The following is a 19,099-nucleotide window of genomic DNA, read 5'->3' as shown; positions in this document are numbered from 1 at the left end:
ACTGGTTACATGTCCGATTCTTTCTCTATTCAGGCAGCTCGCCTTTGGAATAGTCTCCCTGTCAAAATTAGACAGTGTCCGAACAGGTTTGCTTTTAAAAAATCCTTAAGTGAGCACTTTGCTGGCAGTACTGGAAAATCTTAATGTTTCTGCTTTGTAAGTTCATCTGATTTCATATATATATATATATATGTGTATGTATATGTAAGTATATGTATTTGTATCAATATTATTAATATATATGTATGTTTATGTATGTGTATTTTTTATGAATGTATTGTGTTCGTACTTGTATCAATTGTATCACCTATACCTATGTTTTTGCACCGCCTACAACTTATCTGCTTTGCCTAAAGGTTGACTGGTAGAGAATGCCTTACGGCATTAAGTTCGCCTATTGTACAGTGTGTTTTCTTATGTGCAATAAAGATTAAATAAATAAATAAATAAATAAATAATACATTTGCTTTATTCAATACATTTTTAGGACAGAAAGTAAAAATATGTAAGTTCAAAGTACCTATCCAAGAGTAGATGACAAAAAGTGTGGATCTAAAATTTGATTGTCATACCTGCCTTCTTGCTTTTCGATGAACAAACAAAAACCAGAAACAAACAGGAATCTTTTTTTTTTATATGGTAGAAAGAGATTATTTTATTTTTGAAAACTTATTTTTTTGCTTAGTGTATTTGCACCCCATATTTCAAAACGGTTATTGAAAAATACTGTCCTTTTAAGTATATAAATTCTCATTAAAGTCACTAAGCTTTGTGATTGTTCATCCAAAAGTATCCCTACATAGGTTAAGTCCACACATTGACAGCGGGCCTAACCAAGTTTGTCCCGGCCCTTTCCCGCCCCCGAGCAGCCGACAGACGTGAGTAGGCCCTTCAGGGGATTCAAATGAGAATGAAAACGTATAACGTGTATTACCGTATTATACGTATACGGTAATTTTTTTATTATAATATATAAGAGGTCAGTAGTTGGCATGAAGCGATTTAGTTCTTTGTAGAACCGGGAGTGGGCAGAGAGTCATTCTCATTTCAATTCTAGCTGTACCGCTTCGATTTTATATTATTTATTTTATTTTTCTATCAATGTCGCATGATGGATGTTGCTTATCGCATATTGGCATGATCATTAATGAAACCATTAACAATTATCTGTATTTTATAGTTAAATATATTTTATTCCTATAAAGTATTTATTGAATACAAATATTATATTCCCCCGATATATATGAAATTTAAAACGATAACAGATGATAACGAAGGATAACTCGATGTTTCTGAGAAATAATGCCTTGTAAAATGACCTAGTAAATTTAAGCAAAATACTTCTACTTGCATGACGTGTTCGGTTATTGTCTTATCAATTACTCACAGAGCTCAAAATTAATTTAATTATGACCTGTATCTCAATACCTCAGCAACTTTTGTGACTACATTATAACAATGAATTCGCACCACATCTTATTCGTAAGATAAAGTTAGGAAATCAAAGCAAAAGGCACTATTTCATACAAGCATCGAGTACACATCCTCCGATCTGCTCTAAGTCTTCAATGACCCCCAGGAGCTGCCGCCGATCACAAACAACAAGATGGCGACGAAGGCCAACCACGAGCCGCCGCCAGCCAACCACAACAATACTTCGAACGCCAACAATACGAACAACGTTATCAAGAAGGAGACCATCAGCGCACCTATTGCTGTCACGTGAGTATCTATTGTTTTTTAAGCCTAACGTGATAAAATAAAAAGTACATTAAATGCTTTTTAGCGAGAAAATGCTCCTAGTTCCTTGGGAAGTTTTCTAAAATCACGGATGTCGGTACACTTTTTCCCCACAATATAGTGTTGTAACGCTGTCATGAATGTACTTATCCAAAGTACCTATACATTGGGTAAAACCTGAACTCCCCAGCCTTAACCTAATCCTTGATCCTATCCTACCTGCAGCATCGAGCGCCTGGAGTTATTCGCGTGCGCTTCCTGTCCCTCGCACGCGCCGTTATCACGCGGCGGCTCGTTCCGTCTCGCTCTTGCAGACCCGCGTTGCGCCTTCGCCAACATTTCTGAGGAACCGATGTTGATGGATTCGTTAGTACCTGCCCTTTCCTGATGGCCTGATTTAAAATTTTGGTGATAGAAACATCCTTGGACAAGTGCTCAACTGTTCCTGTGCTCACTGTTTCTCTTCCTTGATAGGCCAAAAAGGAACACAGCTATATTTGTGCATCAATAGCAAAGTGAATCTGCCCCAAACTGTCACAAATTGACTAAACGAATACATCCTTAAGGTCTCTAACAAATTTCACTGAATAAAATAATGGATAGATTATTATCGGTTACCTAGTTTATCGCAATTTCTCGAAAAAAAAAATCGGTATTTAGTTTGCCAAATTTTCTGTCGGATATTCAGAAAGGTTACAAATCTAACCTAATCTAATGATTTCTACAGAATTTTGAAAATTTGATGGATTTTTTAAAAGGAAACTCGTTCGGTTTAATGAAAATTTGGCAAATTAAACATCGAATAAAGAAAAATTCGAGATTGCGATAGGTTCCCTCCATCATCTCCTTCAGCGTTGTGAACTAAATATAATGATCCGATTTTTAAAAACGCGTCCCAACTGCAGACTAAACGGTGTAATTCGATTCCAGGAACGGCACGGCCTCCGCACCAAAATCCAACAAGAGCTCCCCGGCTAAAGAGCCGCCCGGCAAGCCGCAGGAGAACCCGTTCGACGAGGACGAGTGGGACGAGGAGTCCGGCGGCGCGCTCACCGACACCGGCGAGCCGGGCCAGCCCGTGCGCGCGCTGTACGACTACACGGGCGCCGAGAGCGACGAGCTCAGCTTCAGGCAAGGTGAGGTACCATCCGGCATCTCCCTCTAGAACCGCCCCGCAAACCGCTGGAGAACTCGTTCGAAGAAGATTTACGGTTACTAGAAAATTTCAGCATGCCCGGGCAAGCAGCATGATCGGTGCGACTCCAAAATATTTTTTTTTACGAATGATTTCACAATTTCTTACGCCAGACAGGGATGAACTGAGCCCACGTCTGCAACGCAACGTAATGCATGACGAGTATTTTCAATCATACAAATATCAGTTTGTATAATGCACTTCATACGTTGCGTACGTAGTATCAGTTTACCCTTGCTTTACTTTGTTTTTTAGATGCGTCGAACCGTGCCACTCTGCAAAATTTAGTTGCATCGCGTCTACTTCTCAATGTTTAGAAATAAATTTTATCCGATGTATCGTAATGTGGGGTGGAAATTCCGTTGATTTATGAAATATCTCTTTCGGATAAAAGATAAACTTGGCAAATATATAACCTGCATATTGTTAACATATGAAGTTACTGATTGGTTATATATACAGGGTGATTCATGAGACGTGAGCAGGACCAAGCCTTCACAATCAGTAAATGTTAATGAATCGCTCACCGTCATATTTAAGTAAAACAATCACGCTTTTTTTCTGTTATCTAACTTTTTTTAAGGACAAATTTTAAAGGAAAAATGGCACACTTGAGTGAGATACGATTTTTCAAAAGTAACCTGCCTCCGATGTCATTAAATCTTGTTATGGATAAAACAAAGAGGGTGACCAAATGTCGTAAATAAAATAAAATAAAAAAATTTGAACGGATTTTTTTTTAAATGTTTATCTCACAAATACTGGTACGAAACAGTTACTGATCACTTACTTTAATACGCAGGCTTGATCCTGCTCACGTCTCCTGAATCATCCTGTATATATATAATCAAAAGTACATAGGTACTTACTTAAATAACCGTTTTCTTTTCAAAATGCAAAGAATTTAACCTCATATTGCTGAACGTAATTCCGTTCATTACGTATTGGATTCTTATTTATATTAAATATCGTGTAATTCGCGAAAACGCGTGCCTTGAATATTGTCTGACAATATTGTTTCGTATTGTCATGTTATCAAAGGTTAGATTTGACAATTCTGCGCTTCCTCGCGGCCACGAACTATACAGTTCCACGTTCGACACCTACTAACGAGCCAATTCTAGTTCTAGTTATTAGTTCCGTTTTCTAATATGATACTGATTTGTCAGTATCAAAAGTGACATTTCTTCAACCAAAAACGTCAAATTAGTATCATATATTAGTGTAAAGGAAATAGATCTAAAAACTTAACTAGAATTGCCCTGTTACGCATATGAAAGGTAATAAAAGTACACCTAACGTGACTGAAAAGGATTCAAGCATGGTGGCACGGGACGCGCCCATGATTCTGCACTAACTCAGGTCATTTTTGTACCGATTCTGTTGCTTACTGTACCTGTTTGTTTTGCTGTACCTTAGAGACCGAGCTTGTCTGGCGACCGGACGCCATCGCCGTGCCGTGCCACCGCGCCTATACCCTTAACTGAGGCGAGCCTTACCTTATTACGGTGCACTGTACACCCCGTCCCTTCTACACGGTTATAATTAAATAATGGAATTGTTAGGGCTGATTTAGACGGCACGAGAACTCGCATGCGATTTTACTTACATTGCGGACTATTGAGGTTACAATCAATTCGGCCGACCGATCAAATACCGCAATGTAATGAAAATCGCATGCGAGTTCTCACACCGTGTAAATGAGGCCTTAATCTATTTGTCACAGTTGGTAGCCTGTTTAAGCTAACTCTAAATTTGATATATTACTCTACTCAAGCATACGTGTAGATGTTTAACGCAAATTATTCTCAATGAAGTATTAAAGAGAAAAATTGTAGTGTAAGAAAAAATCGTGTTTTGAATTCGAGAGCTGTATCTTTACCACGAGTTAGATACTGACATATTCGTTAGCGACTGCGTAAACTAACACTCAATGCATCTCCCTCGTACTGACATTGGTGTAAGCGAGATGCACTGCGTTTGAGTTGACGCAGCCGCTAGTGTTTAAGGCCTCGTAAAACTTATGGTGAAGGTATAGAAGGTATCATGCCATGTTATTAAAGGTATGGAGTGTGGATTTAAAATAAAAGGAGTGAAATCTCTTATGGTAGAACTGTTGCAAAAGTGTCCAGCTGTCAGCCATAAATAATAGTTCCAAATCTCTCCAGAGTAGCGCTAGAGTAGCTAACAACCTAGGCGTTATTGACGGAGTGAAATGCGCTGTCTATGATTTGATTTTTTTAATAAGTATTCTAGGTATTGTAGCGCCACCTATTTAAGGTTTTTTGATGACACTTGGATGGAGATTTAATTCCTTACCTCCACCTTCCATAGTTAAGGGTTTGATTTGAGATATCTGCGCGTCATCGTGGATGACCGAACTATATTGATTGAAGATGGCGCTGTATGGTTTTGTACGTTTTACACAATCGATGGATCTTTTGTAGGAAATGTAGAAGGGGCTTCGCAAACACATTGCACCGGCAATGCACTATCTTGCTCGAACAGTCATAAATTATATCATTACTGATCATATTTGGATTACACGTATCGCAATCGGTTGTGGTTTATCATACCGGTTCAATATGATGAAAATTTTCCAATAGTTTTGTAATTTTTTATATATGATTATACCCTCATTCGTTATTTAAATTTGATAGTTATGATCGGCAAATCAATTTGCACATGGGTTTCCTAGCTAAGGATGCCACTGAGGCGGCGATAAGAGATAAGATGATTTAAACTTTCCTAAATTTACCTCCGACATTTCGAGAGGTTATTCGTGGATAGTCTAAAACACAAAATGACTAGTGTAATATTTTGCCTACATCACTTTTAGTCTACATCGCGAACGGTCTAGAACGCAAAATGCCTACATCATTTTCGTCGTTTTATCTTTACGTTAGCAATATCGACGGAGCCCCGCTGCCGCGGCGGGGCGGTTTGGCCTTCGGCCATTTGAAGATAACTAACAAACCTAACCTACCTAATGAAATAAAAAAGTGGTCATTTTGCGTTCTAGACCGTTCGCAATGTAGACTAAAAGCGATATAGGCAAAATATTACACTAGTCATTTTGCGTTTTAGACCATACGCGAATAACCGATTTCGAGGACGGCGTTGTCCCCATGGTCTTAGAGAAGATTGGCTAAAATTGAAATCAACATCGTCTAGCCGAGCGAGTATTTGAACTTCCCGCATTTGGTCTTGTTTATCAACTTGAACTTTAGCAACGTAGGAGGTAAATTAAGAACTTAATACGTGATCAAGTCTCGTTTTATAATATAATAATCAATAGCATTGGCATCCATACGAGTATCTCTTATTCACTCCGCTGGATTACAAACCAATGCTATTGATTCCCGCATGTCTCCTCTCGTCTCCGTCTCAGTCGAAAGGGAATTGGGCCTTAATCTGGGACGAATGTAGACTTACAGTCGAGGAATCATATTTCTGTGCCGCTTCGTATCTTGCCACAGTAACAATCAATATGAAAGCCACTAGGGATCTAATATTACTGTCACTATCACAAGACATGAGAAGCACAGCAATAAAATTTTATTTAAATACTAGATGAGGGTAAAATTCTATATCGGATTTTAAATTTTACCATTTGTATATAATTTTATCTTTTATTTCCAGGCGACCTATTCGAGAAACTAGAAGACGAGGACGAGCAGGGCTGGTGCAAGGGCCGCAAGGACGGGCGCGTCGGGCTCTACCCGGCCAACTACGTGGAGCCCGTCGGCCACTAGCCGGCGCCGGCTGCACTCGTACATGGAGGGACCTGTGCACTGTGGAACGACGCAGTACTTGTGGTCGAACCTAAGAATTTTCTGTTTTTCAATGATAACTTTTTATCGTGTCGACTAAAAAAAAGGTAGAATTTGGGAGGTATAGTCCTGAACAGATTCCCAATATCCTTACAAAATTTCATAAATTTATGTTAGTATAGTAAAAATTTATCGTCGAAAAGCAGAAATTTCTCATGTCCAACCACAAGTACGGCGTCGTTCCACAGTGCTGCGGATAAATTGGATCCTGCATCTAGGTAATTCTGTTGAGGTGCGAACAAAACCTTGAATAACGGTACGTTAAAATTGATGTCTCTATTCCTCATGAGAACCACCATGCAGAAGTAAATACAAAATGATATAGATGTCATATTTCGGACTTAAACGGAATTTCCCAGACGCAGCATCCAGGAATGTAAGGTCCTTGATGATGTACGTCCATGTCAGTACGCTCTTGTTCAAGTTACGTCGCCCATCGACATGCTATGAGCGTGACGAGAGATTCAAAATTGACGCCGAGGACGGAGCGAGCCCATCTATGTAGCCAATTGCTAGCACAACCAGGTTTATAGTCCATATTGGAATATTTATACCATTCATTTTATCTAAGGGTGAGGACGCGCACTTAATCAGGATAGCCGTGTCGGAGTCAGCTAAATTCAGTTTAAAAATAAAAACAAATAAAGTAACTCCGTCGTTCAACCAATACTGTGTTACAAGTTTTAAGTTAAGCGACTCAAATATCTATGGTTTTTTTTTTCATGGTTGTATAATCGATACACTTTGAATTGTTTGAATTATTTATTTAAGAATATGTTTGGGTTGTGCTAGCCATTCGTGTTTTCTCTAGAGGCCGTAATTTTTGCAAAGCGTTTTAATTACGTTGAAATACAAACATTCGTACATCGGCTAGGTATTTTGAATGTTAAATACGCAGTTGCATATAAAGTGTTTGGTGTCTTAGCTTTTCTATAAAAGTCTAAATCAGGATGTGTCAATAGAAGTGGCCAATAATGTGTGCATTATTTCGTAGTAACCTCAAAATTTAGTTATTTTAACGGGAAATTAAATAGTAAAATGTCTATATAATATCAGTAGGGCTTTCATTGTTTCCATTTTTTTTTCGATTAGTAATTTTATAACCTCAAATGTAGTGGTAACTTTGCTCCTCCAAAATTTAATCGGAGTAACTATGCACTGAATTCTAGTGTCGTTTACATATTATTGTATCATGGGAACCTTATCATTTCGGAAGAAAAGATTAATTACCTTTACTTTTGAGGTTAGAAAAATACTAATCTTAAAAAAAACGGAGTATAGGTCATTCTGACCTTGGTACTGAATGATAGAACAGTGGCCTTAAAAGGTCGCTACAGTTTTCGCTTCGAGTACGCTGCGACAACTCTAAAAGGGCTACAGTTATACCAACATTAAATGAACAAATAAGTTTGTCTCGCTCTCGCCTTGAATAAAGTGAGATCAAAAACCGCTCTTTAAATTCATTTTCTTTTTCGCTGCTGTTTTGAATTTAGTGTTTTTTTTAATAAGCTTCTTAAATTTTATTTTTCTTAAGCCGGAATTATATGATTAAAACATGACGCTACGTTACCCGACGCAACAGCGTGTTGAGTGTCACGTTTTAATAATATGTTTCTGGCTACTGTTCCTCAAACAGCATTGAATTTAATGAATTTACTAATACGACTTATGCCCTTTTACTAATACTAATACTAAAGCGACCAGCGTTAATAACCGAAAAGTTCTTTCCTTCAGAATTTCGGTTTCTATTTCAAAAACGACATAAAAACGCTAGTCTTTCATTGTTAATACTATTTAAATCTAGCGTTTACAACGTTGTTTTTCATAGAAAGGTAACGCTTATCGCTGCAAGATTTAAAATGAGTTGGGAGTTCCGTTTTTACCTTACAGTTGCACACTGTATAGTCTAAATGGTTCCCAAAATGGGTTTGTTCCTGGTTCGTCGTATTCCTGTTTCGTCGGATTCCTGATTCATCGTATTCTTGTTTCGCCGGCATTATATACATATAATTGAATATGTCGTGCAGTAAACCAGTATTTGCTAAATATGAAGATTTACTGCACGACATATTTAATTATACGTATATCATTCCGACGAAACAAGAATACGACGAATCAGGAATCCGACGAAACAGGAAATACGACGAACCAGGAACAAACCCCAAAATATAGCTCACGTAGTTTTTAGGTAAAACTTAAGAAATGACTCTTGTCTATGTAAATGCAGAAGGGATATTTATTTAATGTCAACTTGTGTAAAAATACACGTTACTTTTACATAAACGAGGGACGTTTCTTTCGAGCTATGCACCCGTTCGAGCGAGGCTAAGACCGCGCGATAGTCAATAGTATAACGACAGGTGATGTGTTAAGTACATTAAATTAGTGGTTATGTCTCTTTGTACCGATTATGGATAACAATATAAATTCACATCGATAAGTTTCGCCGTAAGCTTTAAATTGTCTTATGATGTACCGAATCCGATCACTTGCATAAACGATAATCGGAAATTCAACTGCGGATATTATTGTATCGATGCTCGTCTCAACATTTCAATTGATATATTTAACTATGTTGAATGTTTATGCAGTGTACATTTTCTGCCAAAAAAATTCAAATTATGACGAATTGCTACACACGTTAGTTCGGGATCGAAGATTTTTGTGCAAGTTGATTTGGAACTTTTACCAATCATTTTAGAGATATTTAAAATTGTGACTCGCCAACCAAGACTTTATTTCTGACGCATTTGGACCCAAAAGTTTTTTACGATTTCTAGACTTTTCTATTGTATAATTTTGAAAATTTTTTAGACTGTCCACGGGTGGGATTCGTAAGAGATATTTTTGGACGAAATTGTTTGTACAATGTGGAAACCAAAAATGTTAATTTAAACTTTAGTGGCATTTAGTGGTGTATGGACACGATAATGCACCGTTCCGAGGCCGTGGGTGGACGCGATTATATTTTGTGATATGTGGGTGCGGTTATGTGTACATACACGATTATATATTTTGTCGTGCATATAATATATTTATTTCCCATTGTATATAATGTATAATGATAGCAAGTAATGTGAAGTTCATGTAAAGGGGCGGTCGCAAAGGTATGTACGGATGGCGGTTACGTCTGATTTCGGCCTAGCATTGCCTCCCGAGTAGTTTTAAATAGTGATATCGATTAATATATTATGAAATGTTTACGTCAAGGGTGTTTCTCCTTTTTTACCTGCGGGCCTTTGGCTTGCTAGTTAGTCGTAGCTCGTTTTTTTGTTATGGGTTCAGTGACCTCTTGTGCAAATTCTTTGTATTATATTATTATCAGAGTCAGGTGGCTTTGGACCACGTATGTTAATATATTATTAATATTGGTAAAATAAAAATTGTTACATATGACGGTGCGTTTTATTGGTTCGAACATCTCCTTGTTAGGTATGAACCGTAATTGGCCATTCTCCAGATTTGTGCCTGCGTCTAAACTCAGTCAAACCATACTAAACGTATGAAAAGTTTGACGGAGTCGAGTCTAACCGCTGTCATATAATTTGAGAATGACCCAATTAAAGCCTGCCAGAATCTGTTTAGTGCCTTGCACTAGGCTCTAGTGACTAGAGCACTATTTATTTAGTAAATTATACCAAAGAGAATTTGAAATAGAGGTGTATTGTCAAAGAACACTTTGTAGCGACGTAAATTTACTGCCATCTTTCGACACATAATTAAAACTTTTAGAACGCCATTTGACTTTGATCCTTATTCTTTCACTGATAAGTGTTCAAATTGTTAAATATCAAAAAGGCGCCATCTAATAGATCAAAGGCCAAAGCAGCATCGTTTCGAGCGATGACGCCGTAACCATTAGGTAGTGCCCGGTAAGTTGGCGCCACTTTTTGATATTTAACAAATTGAACACGTATAGAATAGAAAAACGTTTATTGCAAAACCATCTACAAACACCACCACATTAGAAAAAACAGAAAGAAGATATAATACACTAAACAGTCATAACTACTTAACTATAATAACATGCAATAGTTACAGTGATGATGCTGTACTAGAGGCTACAAATGGACACCACTCAGCATATGCTCTAACATATATGCTACAGCGCTGGTCTTCCGTGGAGCCCAGGGCAAGAAGATAGCTCAGAACAGTAAAGGCAGTGTCACACAGTGATTTAGCAAGTATTAATATTTAAGGTGGTTCGATTAGGTTACCCAAAGCTTAAACCTCACTAGATGGCGCCACAATTGCAAATTTTAGTTTTAATTTTTTTGTGGAGTAGTCTTGGTATTTCTATACTGTAAATTATGTTTAGCGCACTCTTTAAATAAATATTGAACTATTACAACAAACATTGACCACTTCATTGTACAAAAACTACCCCTTAATGTCGACAGAATGTTTCTTGACTCTATTTCTAAGTATCACTCACACATTCAAACAGTCTTACTGGGATCCTTGTAGTAGACAATTTGGCACAGCGTGAGTAGGCTTCAATAGCGTTGCGGTATGTACGTGGAAATACATGCAAGAGGATGTGGGTTCGAGACTCATTATTATTATTTTTTTTTGTTATCAGTATTATCAAGTACCTATTATTAATAAATTATTTTATGAGAAATATGAGCGTTTTCCATAAACATATAAAAAAATCTGATTCTCACACATCATGATATTTTTGGGTTCTTCCAACTCAGAATCACTAGCATAATCAATCCTCGTGCTAAAAAAACCCGAAAATTTGTAATGAAATTTTAGTTTTACATTGAAATTTCTTTCACACTAAAATGTGACGTAATGGTATGGATATTTTAGGATATCTTTTTTTAATGCTAGGGTGGAGAAGATTCTAAGTAGAATGAACCTAAGAAAGTCCAAATTTGTAAGCCAGATTTTCCGGTATTTTTAAAAAAAAAAACGCTGTTTTGTTCTAAAATTAAAGCAATCCCTTACTGCCCAGCCTTTTAAAAAAGCGGCCAAGTGCGAGTCGGACTCGCCCATGAAGGGTCCCGTACCATTTATGACGTATTAAAAAAAACTACTTACTAGATCTCGTTCAAACTAATTTTCGGTGGAAGTTTGCATGGTAATGTATATCATATATTTTTTTTTAGATTTTTCATTCAGTTATTTTAGAAGTTACAGGGGGGGGGGGGACACACATTTTTTCACTTTGGAAGTGTCTCTCGCGCAAACTATTCAGTTAAGAAAAAAATGATATTAGAAACCTAAATATCATTTTTGAAGACCTATCCCTAGATACCCCACACGTATGGGTTTGATGAAAAAAGATTTTTTGAGTTTCAGTTCTAAGTATGGGGAACCCCCAAAATCTATTGTTTTTTTTTCTATTTTTGTGTAAACATCCTAATGCGGTTCATAGAATACATCTACTTACCAAGTTTGAACAGTATAGCTCTTATAGTTTCGGAAAAAAGTGGCGGTGACATAATCGGACAGACAGACGGACATGACGAATCTATAAGGGTTCCGTTTTTTGCCATTTGGCTACGGATCCCTAAAAAGTAGGTACTATTTTACAGTAGAATTAAAACATTTTTTTTACGATACATTTAATTAAATTACAGTGAGTTACAAAATTGCATGGCCTTCTATTTATAACCATTATAAAAAGAAATGAGATATTTACCATGTTTGTTTATATTATTGATTTCCCGATATTTTGACACAACTAGAAGTTTCACACAATGCCTAGAGATAGAAAATTATTTATTTATTTTATTTATTGTCAATTTCACTCAACGGATCACATCATATCCAATTTATGTGTTTATGTATTTCATTGTTTTCTACCTAGTTGGTTATTAAATTCTGTTACTGCAATAATCTTTATCTACATAAAATATACCAACGAAAGTTTAATAAAGTATATATTAAAATGAAGTACACAAAATCAGGAATTACATATGACAATATCATTCAAAATCGCCTCCTCTGGCTTTACCACAGGCCCTCAAACGACGAGGCCAGTCATCAATAGCGGCACGCACGATTGTCATGTCTAATTCCGTCACTGTCTTAACTATGGCCCGCTTGAGGGAGTCAAGATTTGTGTGGGGTTTAGCACAGGCTTTCTCCTCAATAACCTGCTATATGGCATAATCCAACATGAAAGGAGGTCCGGGTTGGAGGACGGCCAGTCTTCGTGGGCAATAAAGTCAATTTTGTTCCTTCGAAACCAGGCTTGAGTTGTTTTTGCCTTAGGTATGTGCAGGAGCTGAGTCCTGTTCAAAGATCCATGGCTGGTTTTGAAATAGGGTGTGGCTTAAGGGCTTCACTATTGGTTCGAGAACGGTTTCCAGTTTCCGGTTTTCACACCTTTTTCACAGAAATGAATCTGTGTTAGCCCTGAGTATGACACACCCAAAATCATGTTTGGCGGGTGCCCACATTTGTGCAACGCAATAGGGTTGTTTCCATCTACAAATCTTAGGGCATAATTGTATCCCAAAAAATTCTTTTGGATTATAAGAACATGTTAAACTACTTTTAGGGGACCTGTAATGACCATATTTTTGTAAATATTGAATTTAAAATATCTTTTGGCACACGTCACGTGACCAAACTCGAAACGTCATTGAAGATTCTGATGACGTCACAACTCTCGGATTGACACTGTTGACAGTTAGGCGATTAACAACAAATGACAAATATCAGTTGACAGTTCGTATCTTCTACGTGTGTATGTAGTTATGTGTCAAACCATAAACTGTGACGTCACACAATTTTCAAAGAGCGTTTTGGGCGCGAAAGCATCTGTCAAAACATATTTTGTTAATTTAACATATTTAAAGCCGTTTTTAGTATAAAAGCTGAATTTTAAGGCAACTTTTAGTTAATATAGAAAGTAATACAAGCGTTTCAAAAAATTGGAATACGATTCTCTTTTAGGCCCCAATTCATTATAGATACGACGAGATAAGCATTATGTGTGGTATATAATAATAATTATATAGCTATAATTATTATAGCTCACAAATCCACCACATTATTTCATTTTTTATTTTTTCGGTAGCATTTGTTTTAACGGAAATAAAGAGGTTGCAAATCGAGTAACAGAACTTCAGAACAGATATCATTTGATATTTACCAGTCGCTTTTCAGTGAAGGAAAACATCGTGAGGAAATTGGACTAATCCCAACAAGGCTTAGTTTTACCCTCTGGGTTGGAAGGTCAGATGGCAGTGGCTTTCGTAAAAACTAGTGCCTACGCCAAATCTTGGGATTAGTTGTCAAAGCGGACCCCAAGCTCCATTGAGCCGTGGCAATATGCTGGGACAACGCTAGAAAGAAAGAAAGAAATCGAGTAACAGAACTTAGTAACCAACTAGGTATAATAGTTATGATGTAAATGTCCATATCATGTTGGAGTCATATATGTATTAGCCAACTAATTATTCAAGATCAATACACTTAGCCATTACAACCAATACACTTATTCACCTAAGTACAATCTCGGGCAAAATTGAGTTTTATAAAAGTGAACTAGTTAGTTATAGACTCCAATTACAGTTACACTTTTCCTGGTTTTTCGCGGACCAGAATATCGATGATTTTTGTAACTTGATTTAGACGTTGCTATCATTTTTAATCCAAAAACACATAAAATCACAATTCAGAACATGCGGCAGCGTTGTTTTCTATCAAGTACCTCAAGCACCAGGGCGGCTACCGGGAAAATCGAAATTCGTCAATTTCGGGCATTTTTCTCTGTCACTCTAATTACGTCTTAGTGAGAGTAAAAGAGAAAGATCCCCGCAATTTGCGAATTTAGGTTTTCACGGTAGCCCCCAGGTCCTGTCAAGTTTCAGCAGTGTGCAGTGTTGCCAGGTGAGCGGAAGAGAATTATCGTACTTGAGGGTCAATATTATTGTACCGTTGAAAAAAATATCGTTCGCCAATCAAAAAGGCAGCCCCTAAAAATGTCTAGCAAAATAAGCTTAAATTTCCAATTAATAATAAAAAAAAGACAATTTTCGTCTAAATTGCGCAAAAAATCTGTTTATGTTTGTGTATTTTTGGGATAGACTCAAACGGTATACAGGAAATTGTGACATTTTAAACTTTAAACTTACACCAAGGAGCCGAACACCCAAAAGATACTAATTTTAACCTATTTCTGAGAGAAAGTGTCATATTTTTCTTCAAATTAAGTACTAGACTTTTAACGTGGCATCATCCAAGGGCTGAAATTATAGTACTTTAGTGTACGATAATGCTCTTTGGAACATTACGTCATACCGGGGCCCAAATTATCGTACATGTACGACAATTATCGTACGCCTGGTCACACTGAGTGTCAGTGTCGACAGAGTCAGCTAAAAACGCGTCAAACATCGCAACGTCGCGCCGATGGCCGCCCGAGGCATGGAGTGGCAACGCCGCAATGTATTTGTACACGACATTTGTCACACACACATGAGTAAAATTTATAAAAATATAACGTTGATTATTGCATGATTTCTGTATGAAACAAAGTTTTTCTATTAATTTAGCGCAAATGAATATTCGAAAGTAGATAAATGCGCAACTAGTTATGTAATAATATTGTGTAATTAATTAATAAATAGCGATTGTTTTTTGTATGAAAATCGAACCACCTTAACACAAGTTAGAAAATAATGCATGGAATTTTTTTAAAGTGGAAGTGATTGAGTTGGGAATATCTAAAAATATATAAAAATATAAACAGATAAAGTCAGGCATGTATTTAGTTTAATATATAGTACAGCATTTATACATAAAAAAGGCAACTCGTTAAAGATAGATAAATAATAAGTTTTTGGAAAAAAAATCATTTTTGGTACAAGCTGTTATCGCTGACTGTACTTTTCTTTCCACAAGCAACTAATACTCATCGAGCAAATTCTAAAAACCCCAAACACAATTAGGTTGCGTTGTTTTATCACAGAGTTCCTATGGCCACCTCTTGTCTCCATCATCAGATCAGCTCGATGGTACCATAATATTGCATTGTCACCTGACTTACATATGTATGCAAATTTTCAGCTTGATCGGAAACCGGAAAGTGGATCAAATTTAACTTGCAAGATTTGATTACAAACAGACAACGGACCTGACCGAAAGTAAATAAAAGCTTGTAATAATTCAATTTATAACATAAAATAATCATATCAGAGAAAGAATAAGGATCAAAGTCAAATGGCGTTCTAAAAGTTTTCATTATGTGTCGAAATATGGCCGTAAATTTACATCACACGTGTATTTAATGGCCTGTAAAGCAACCTTCTTTTGTTTTTAAACGTCAAATTGTGACACAATGTCTTGGCATTCAACTATTAAATAGTAGATTCGTAGCCAAATGGCATAAAACGGAACCCTTATAGTTTCGCCATGTCCGTCTGTCTGTCTCTCTGTCTGTCCGAGGCTTTGCTCCGTGGTCGTTAGTGCTAGAAAGCTGAAATTTGGCATGGATATATAAATCAATAAAGCCGACAAAGTCGTACAATAAAATCTAAAAATTTTTTTTTTTTTAGGGTACCTCCCCTACACGTAAAGTGGGGGTGAATTTTTTTTTCGCTTCAACCCTAGAGTGTGGGGTATCGTTGGAAAGGTCTTTCAAAACTAATAGGGGTTTTCAAGAAACATTTTTTGATAAAGTGAATATATTCGGAGATAATCGCTCCGAAAAAAAAAATGTGTCCCCCCCTCTAACTTTTGAACCATAGGTCCAAAAAATATGAAAAAAATCGTGGAAGTAGAGCTTAAGAAAGACATTAAATGAAAACTATAGCGGACATGATCAGTTTAGCTGTTTTTGAGTTATCGCAAAAAGTTTTCCCTTGATAGTAAAAAGACTTACTTTAATTAGGTATTGATTATGCAAATTTGCCTATTTGTTTAACTCGGGTGAAAGGTACCGTTTCATCCCTTGGTTAACAATTTACTATACTTTAAGCTCCAGTTTAGCTTATTGTGACGGAAGAGTAACTACGGAACCCTACACTGAGCGTGGCCCGACATGCTCTTGGCCGGTTATTTTATTGCTAGTTTGAGAAAAGCACTATACAAAATACAAATCTCGGCGAGAAACGGGGTTAACGGCCGCGTATCCTGTATAGGTATGTAACCCTTCGTTTCCCGGCCTCTATAGTAAAAAAATGAAAAAAAAAGATGACAGAAAATTTGGTCAGGACCCTTACCATACACAAACATGAGGTTCTGTATTCTTAAATAAGTAGGTAGACTGGAAAATTTTGAAGTATAAATAGTGTTTCGTTTTTCTTTTTAGCCATTCCAATTCAAGTGCTGTAAATAGGAAATTCGTAACGAGTGGTGATAAATTAAAGAGTTGCGAATTACCTATTCGCACGTGCAAGCGCCTTTAACAGGGTCGAAAGAAGAATGGCTCCTTTGAGCCGAGTGTTGTCCGAAGTAATAAGTACTACCACACGATCATTATGGCACCCACCTCGATGGGCAAGGTCGAACCACCGATACACCGTGTTTTTTTTTTCCGTTTATTTCAAGGGTGCATTCGTCAGCTTAAATTAACTTTCTCAAAGATACCGGTATTCTAATTAACTGCATTTCGGAGATAATCAATAATTTATTTTTACAGTACATATGGTGCTACTTTACCGCACTAGTGCGAAAATTAGCATATTACGTTACTGTGTCGAACATTTAAAGGGCCATATTTACTGTAAAACGTTGTACGATACATGTGCGAATAGGTAATTCGCATCTCGTGTCGATTTAAAACACTCCCTTCTGTCGTGTTTTAATATATCGCCACTCGTTTCGAATTTCCTATTTTTCGCACTTGTATCGTAATGTACTATTATCTTATAAGGCATGCATTTCGCGCATGAGAGGAGGCCTGTACCCAGCAGTATATGTACATGTATAGTACCGAAGGTAATACATGGGCACGTATCACGGCTGATCGCTCGGTCAGTGAACTCGCGGGTAGGTTAAGATTTTCATATATAATTCAATGTCATAAATTCAAAATTTGGTGGTAGTTGTCACTCAGTGGTCTTCGCTTTACTGCCAAACAAAACATATCAAATCTATGTCCGGTTGTTTGAGCTTTTAAAAATTAAATTAGGCCTGAACAGTGAACATGAATGTGTTCAAAACAGACTATTAGTCGAAGGTGCAGGTCATAAAATACGGTGTTGCGTGAACAAAAGATTTCCTGTGGCAGAATTGGTCCTTAGGAGCCAAGGATGGATTTAAAAGATGGAGCCACCAAGATTTTTGATGTAATTTATTAAGGGGTGGGCTCTGAACTTTATCTTGATATCTATATCATTTAAGCTACTAGGCCAAGTTTTGTATCGTTTACGTATAAATCAAGGATGCCGAATTCATTTATGGTATCATATTAATGCCTTTCCGAGCAAAAAAAAACTTCTTTTAAATTCCTCTTCGCGCTAAAATCGCTGAACCAATTTGGTATAGAGATAGTTTGAGTCCCGAGGAAGAACATGGGATAGTTTTTATCACAAAAATCAGGGTGTGAAAAGGAAGGTGGAAATTAGTATGTGGAATCAATAACAGCTGAATCGATTTTGATGAAATCTGGGATACAGATCTGGTATACCGGGGAACAACAAAGGATAGCATGGTTTTTATCCAAAAAAAAAACCCCTAAAAGTGAAAAGGGAGATGTATGGGGAATCAATAACTGCTCAACCAATTTAGATGAAATCTGCGTCTACATTTTTGATCTAGTTGAAAATGACACCAAACTTGACTTGAACCTAAACTTAAACAATTATTAACCTCAGACGGCGCCAACGCTGAAAATCCCTCCCTCTTGCAACAAAAATCTGAGTGGCTCCACTTCTTAAATTTGCCTTAGGAACACGAAGATTAATTCTGCCAAAGGAAATCCTTTGTTCAGACGACACCGTATTATAACCTTTTTATGCTTTCTGCACCTTACAATATATGTGGCGGCAGCTATAAATGCTATAAAAGCGATCGCACCCCTGAACCCGCCAGTGGCGCCAGTACCCTGGCGGCTACCGTAGCCAAGGTACCGGGGTCGCCGGATTCTCGGGGCCATGGTTTTATTGTACTTTGCATTGGGGGGTAAGCGCCATAATCGGCACGCTTGGCAGGCGGGTTGGCGATCGCAGTGAACTGCACCGTAATTAAGGGGAAGGGGAGGGGGGCGCCGGTGTGTCTGGTCGTAGTTTAAGGACATACCCGGGTCCGGTAAAAAATCAGATGTCATCGCATTTATTCGTGATAAAGTATAACATACAAAAATATAGCGTAACAAAAAAATTAAAAATGGAATAAATAAATAGTTTACCATGAAATGGGACCT

General features: G+C 37.2%; 1 protein-coding gene across 4 annotated transcripts in view; it reads left to right on the top strand.

Moving 5' to 3' along the window:
* LOC133525167 (protein kinase C and casein kinase substrate in neurons protein 1) overlaps window positions 1–10,164 on the top strand; it is a 218,078-nt gene extending 207,914 nt beyond the window's left edge. For all 4 annotated transcript variants that reach the window (XM_061861429.1, XM_061861428.1, XM_061861426.1 and 1 more), the window contains 3 exons: window positions 1,580–1,722; window positions 2,671–2,876; window positions 6,578–10,164. In XM_061861429.1, coding sequence (XP_061717413.1) covers window positions 1,580–1,722; window positions 2,671–2,876; window positions 6,578–6,690 — 462 coding nt within the window. In that variant the 3' untranslated portion in view covers window positions 6,691–10,164. The remainder of the gene's footprint in view (window positions 1–1,579; window positions 1,723–2,670; window positions 2,877–6,577) is intronic.
* Window positions 10,165–19,099: the final 8,935 nt, after the last annotated feature.

The sequence above is a fragment of the Cydia pomonella genome, chromosome 14, assembly GCF_033807575.1.
Source record: "Cydia pomonella isolate Wapato2018A chromosome 14, ilCydPomo1, whole genome shotgun sequence".
NCBI lineage: Eukaryota > Metazoa > Arthropoda > Insecta > Lepidoptera > Tortricidae > Cydia > Cydia pomonella.
This window is presented reverse-complemented; position numbering and strand designations above follow the sequence as displayed.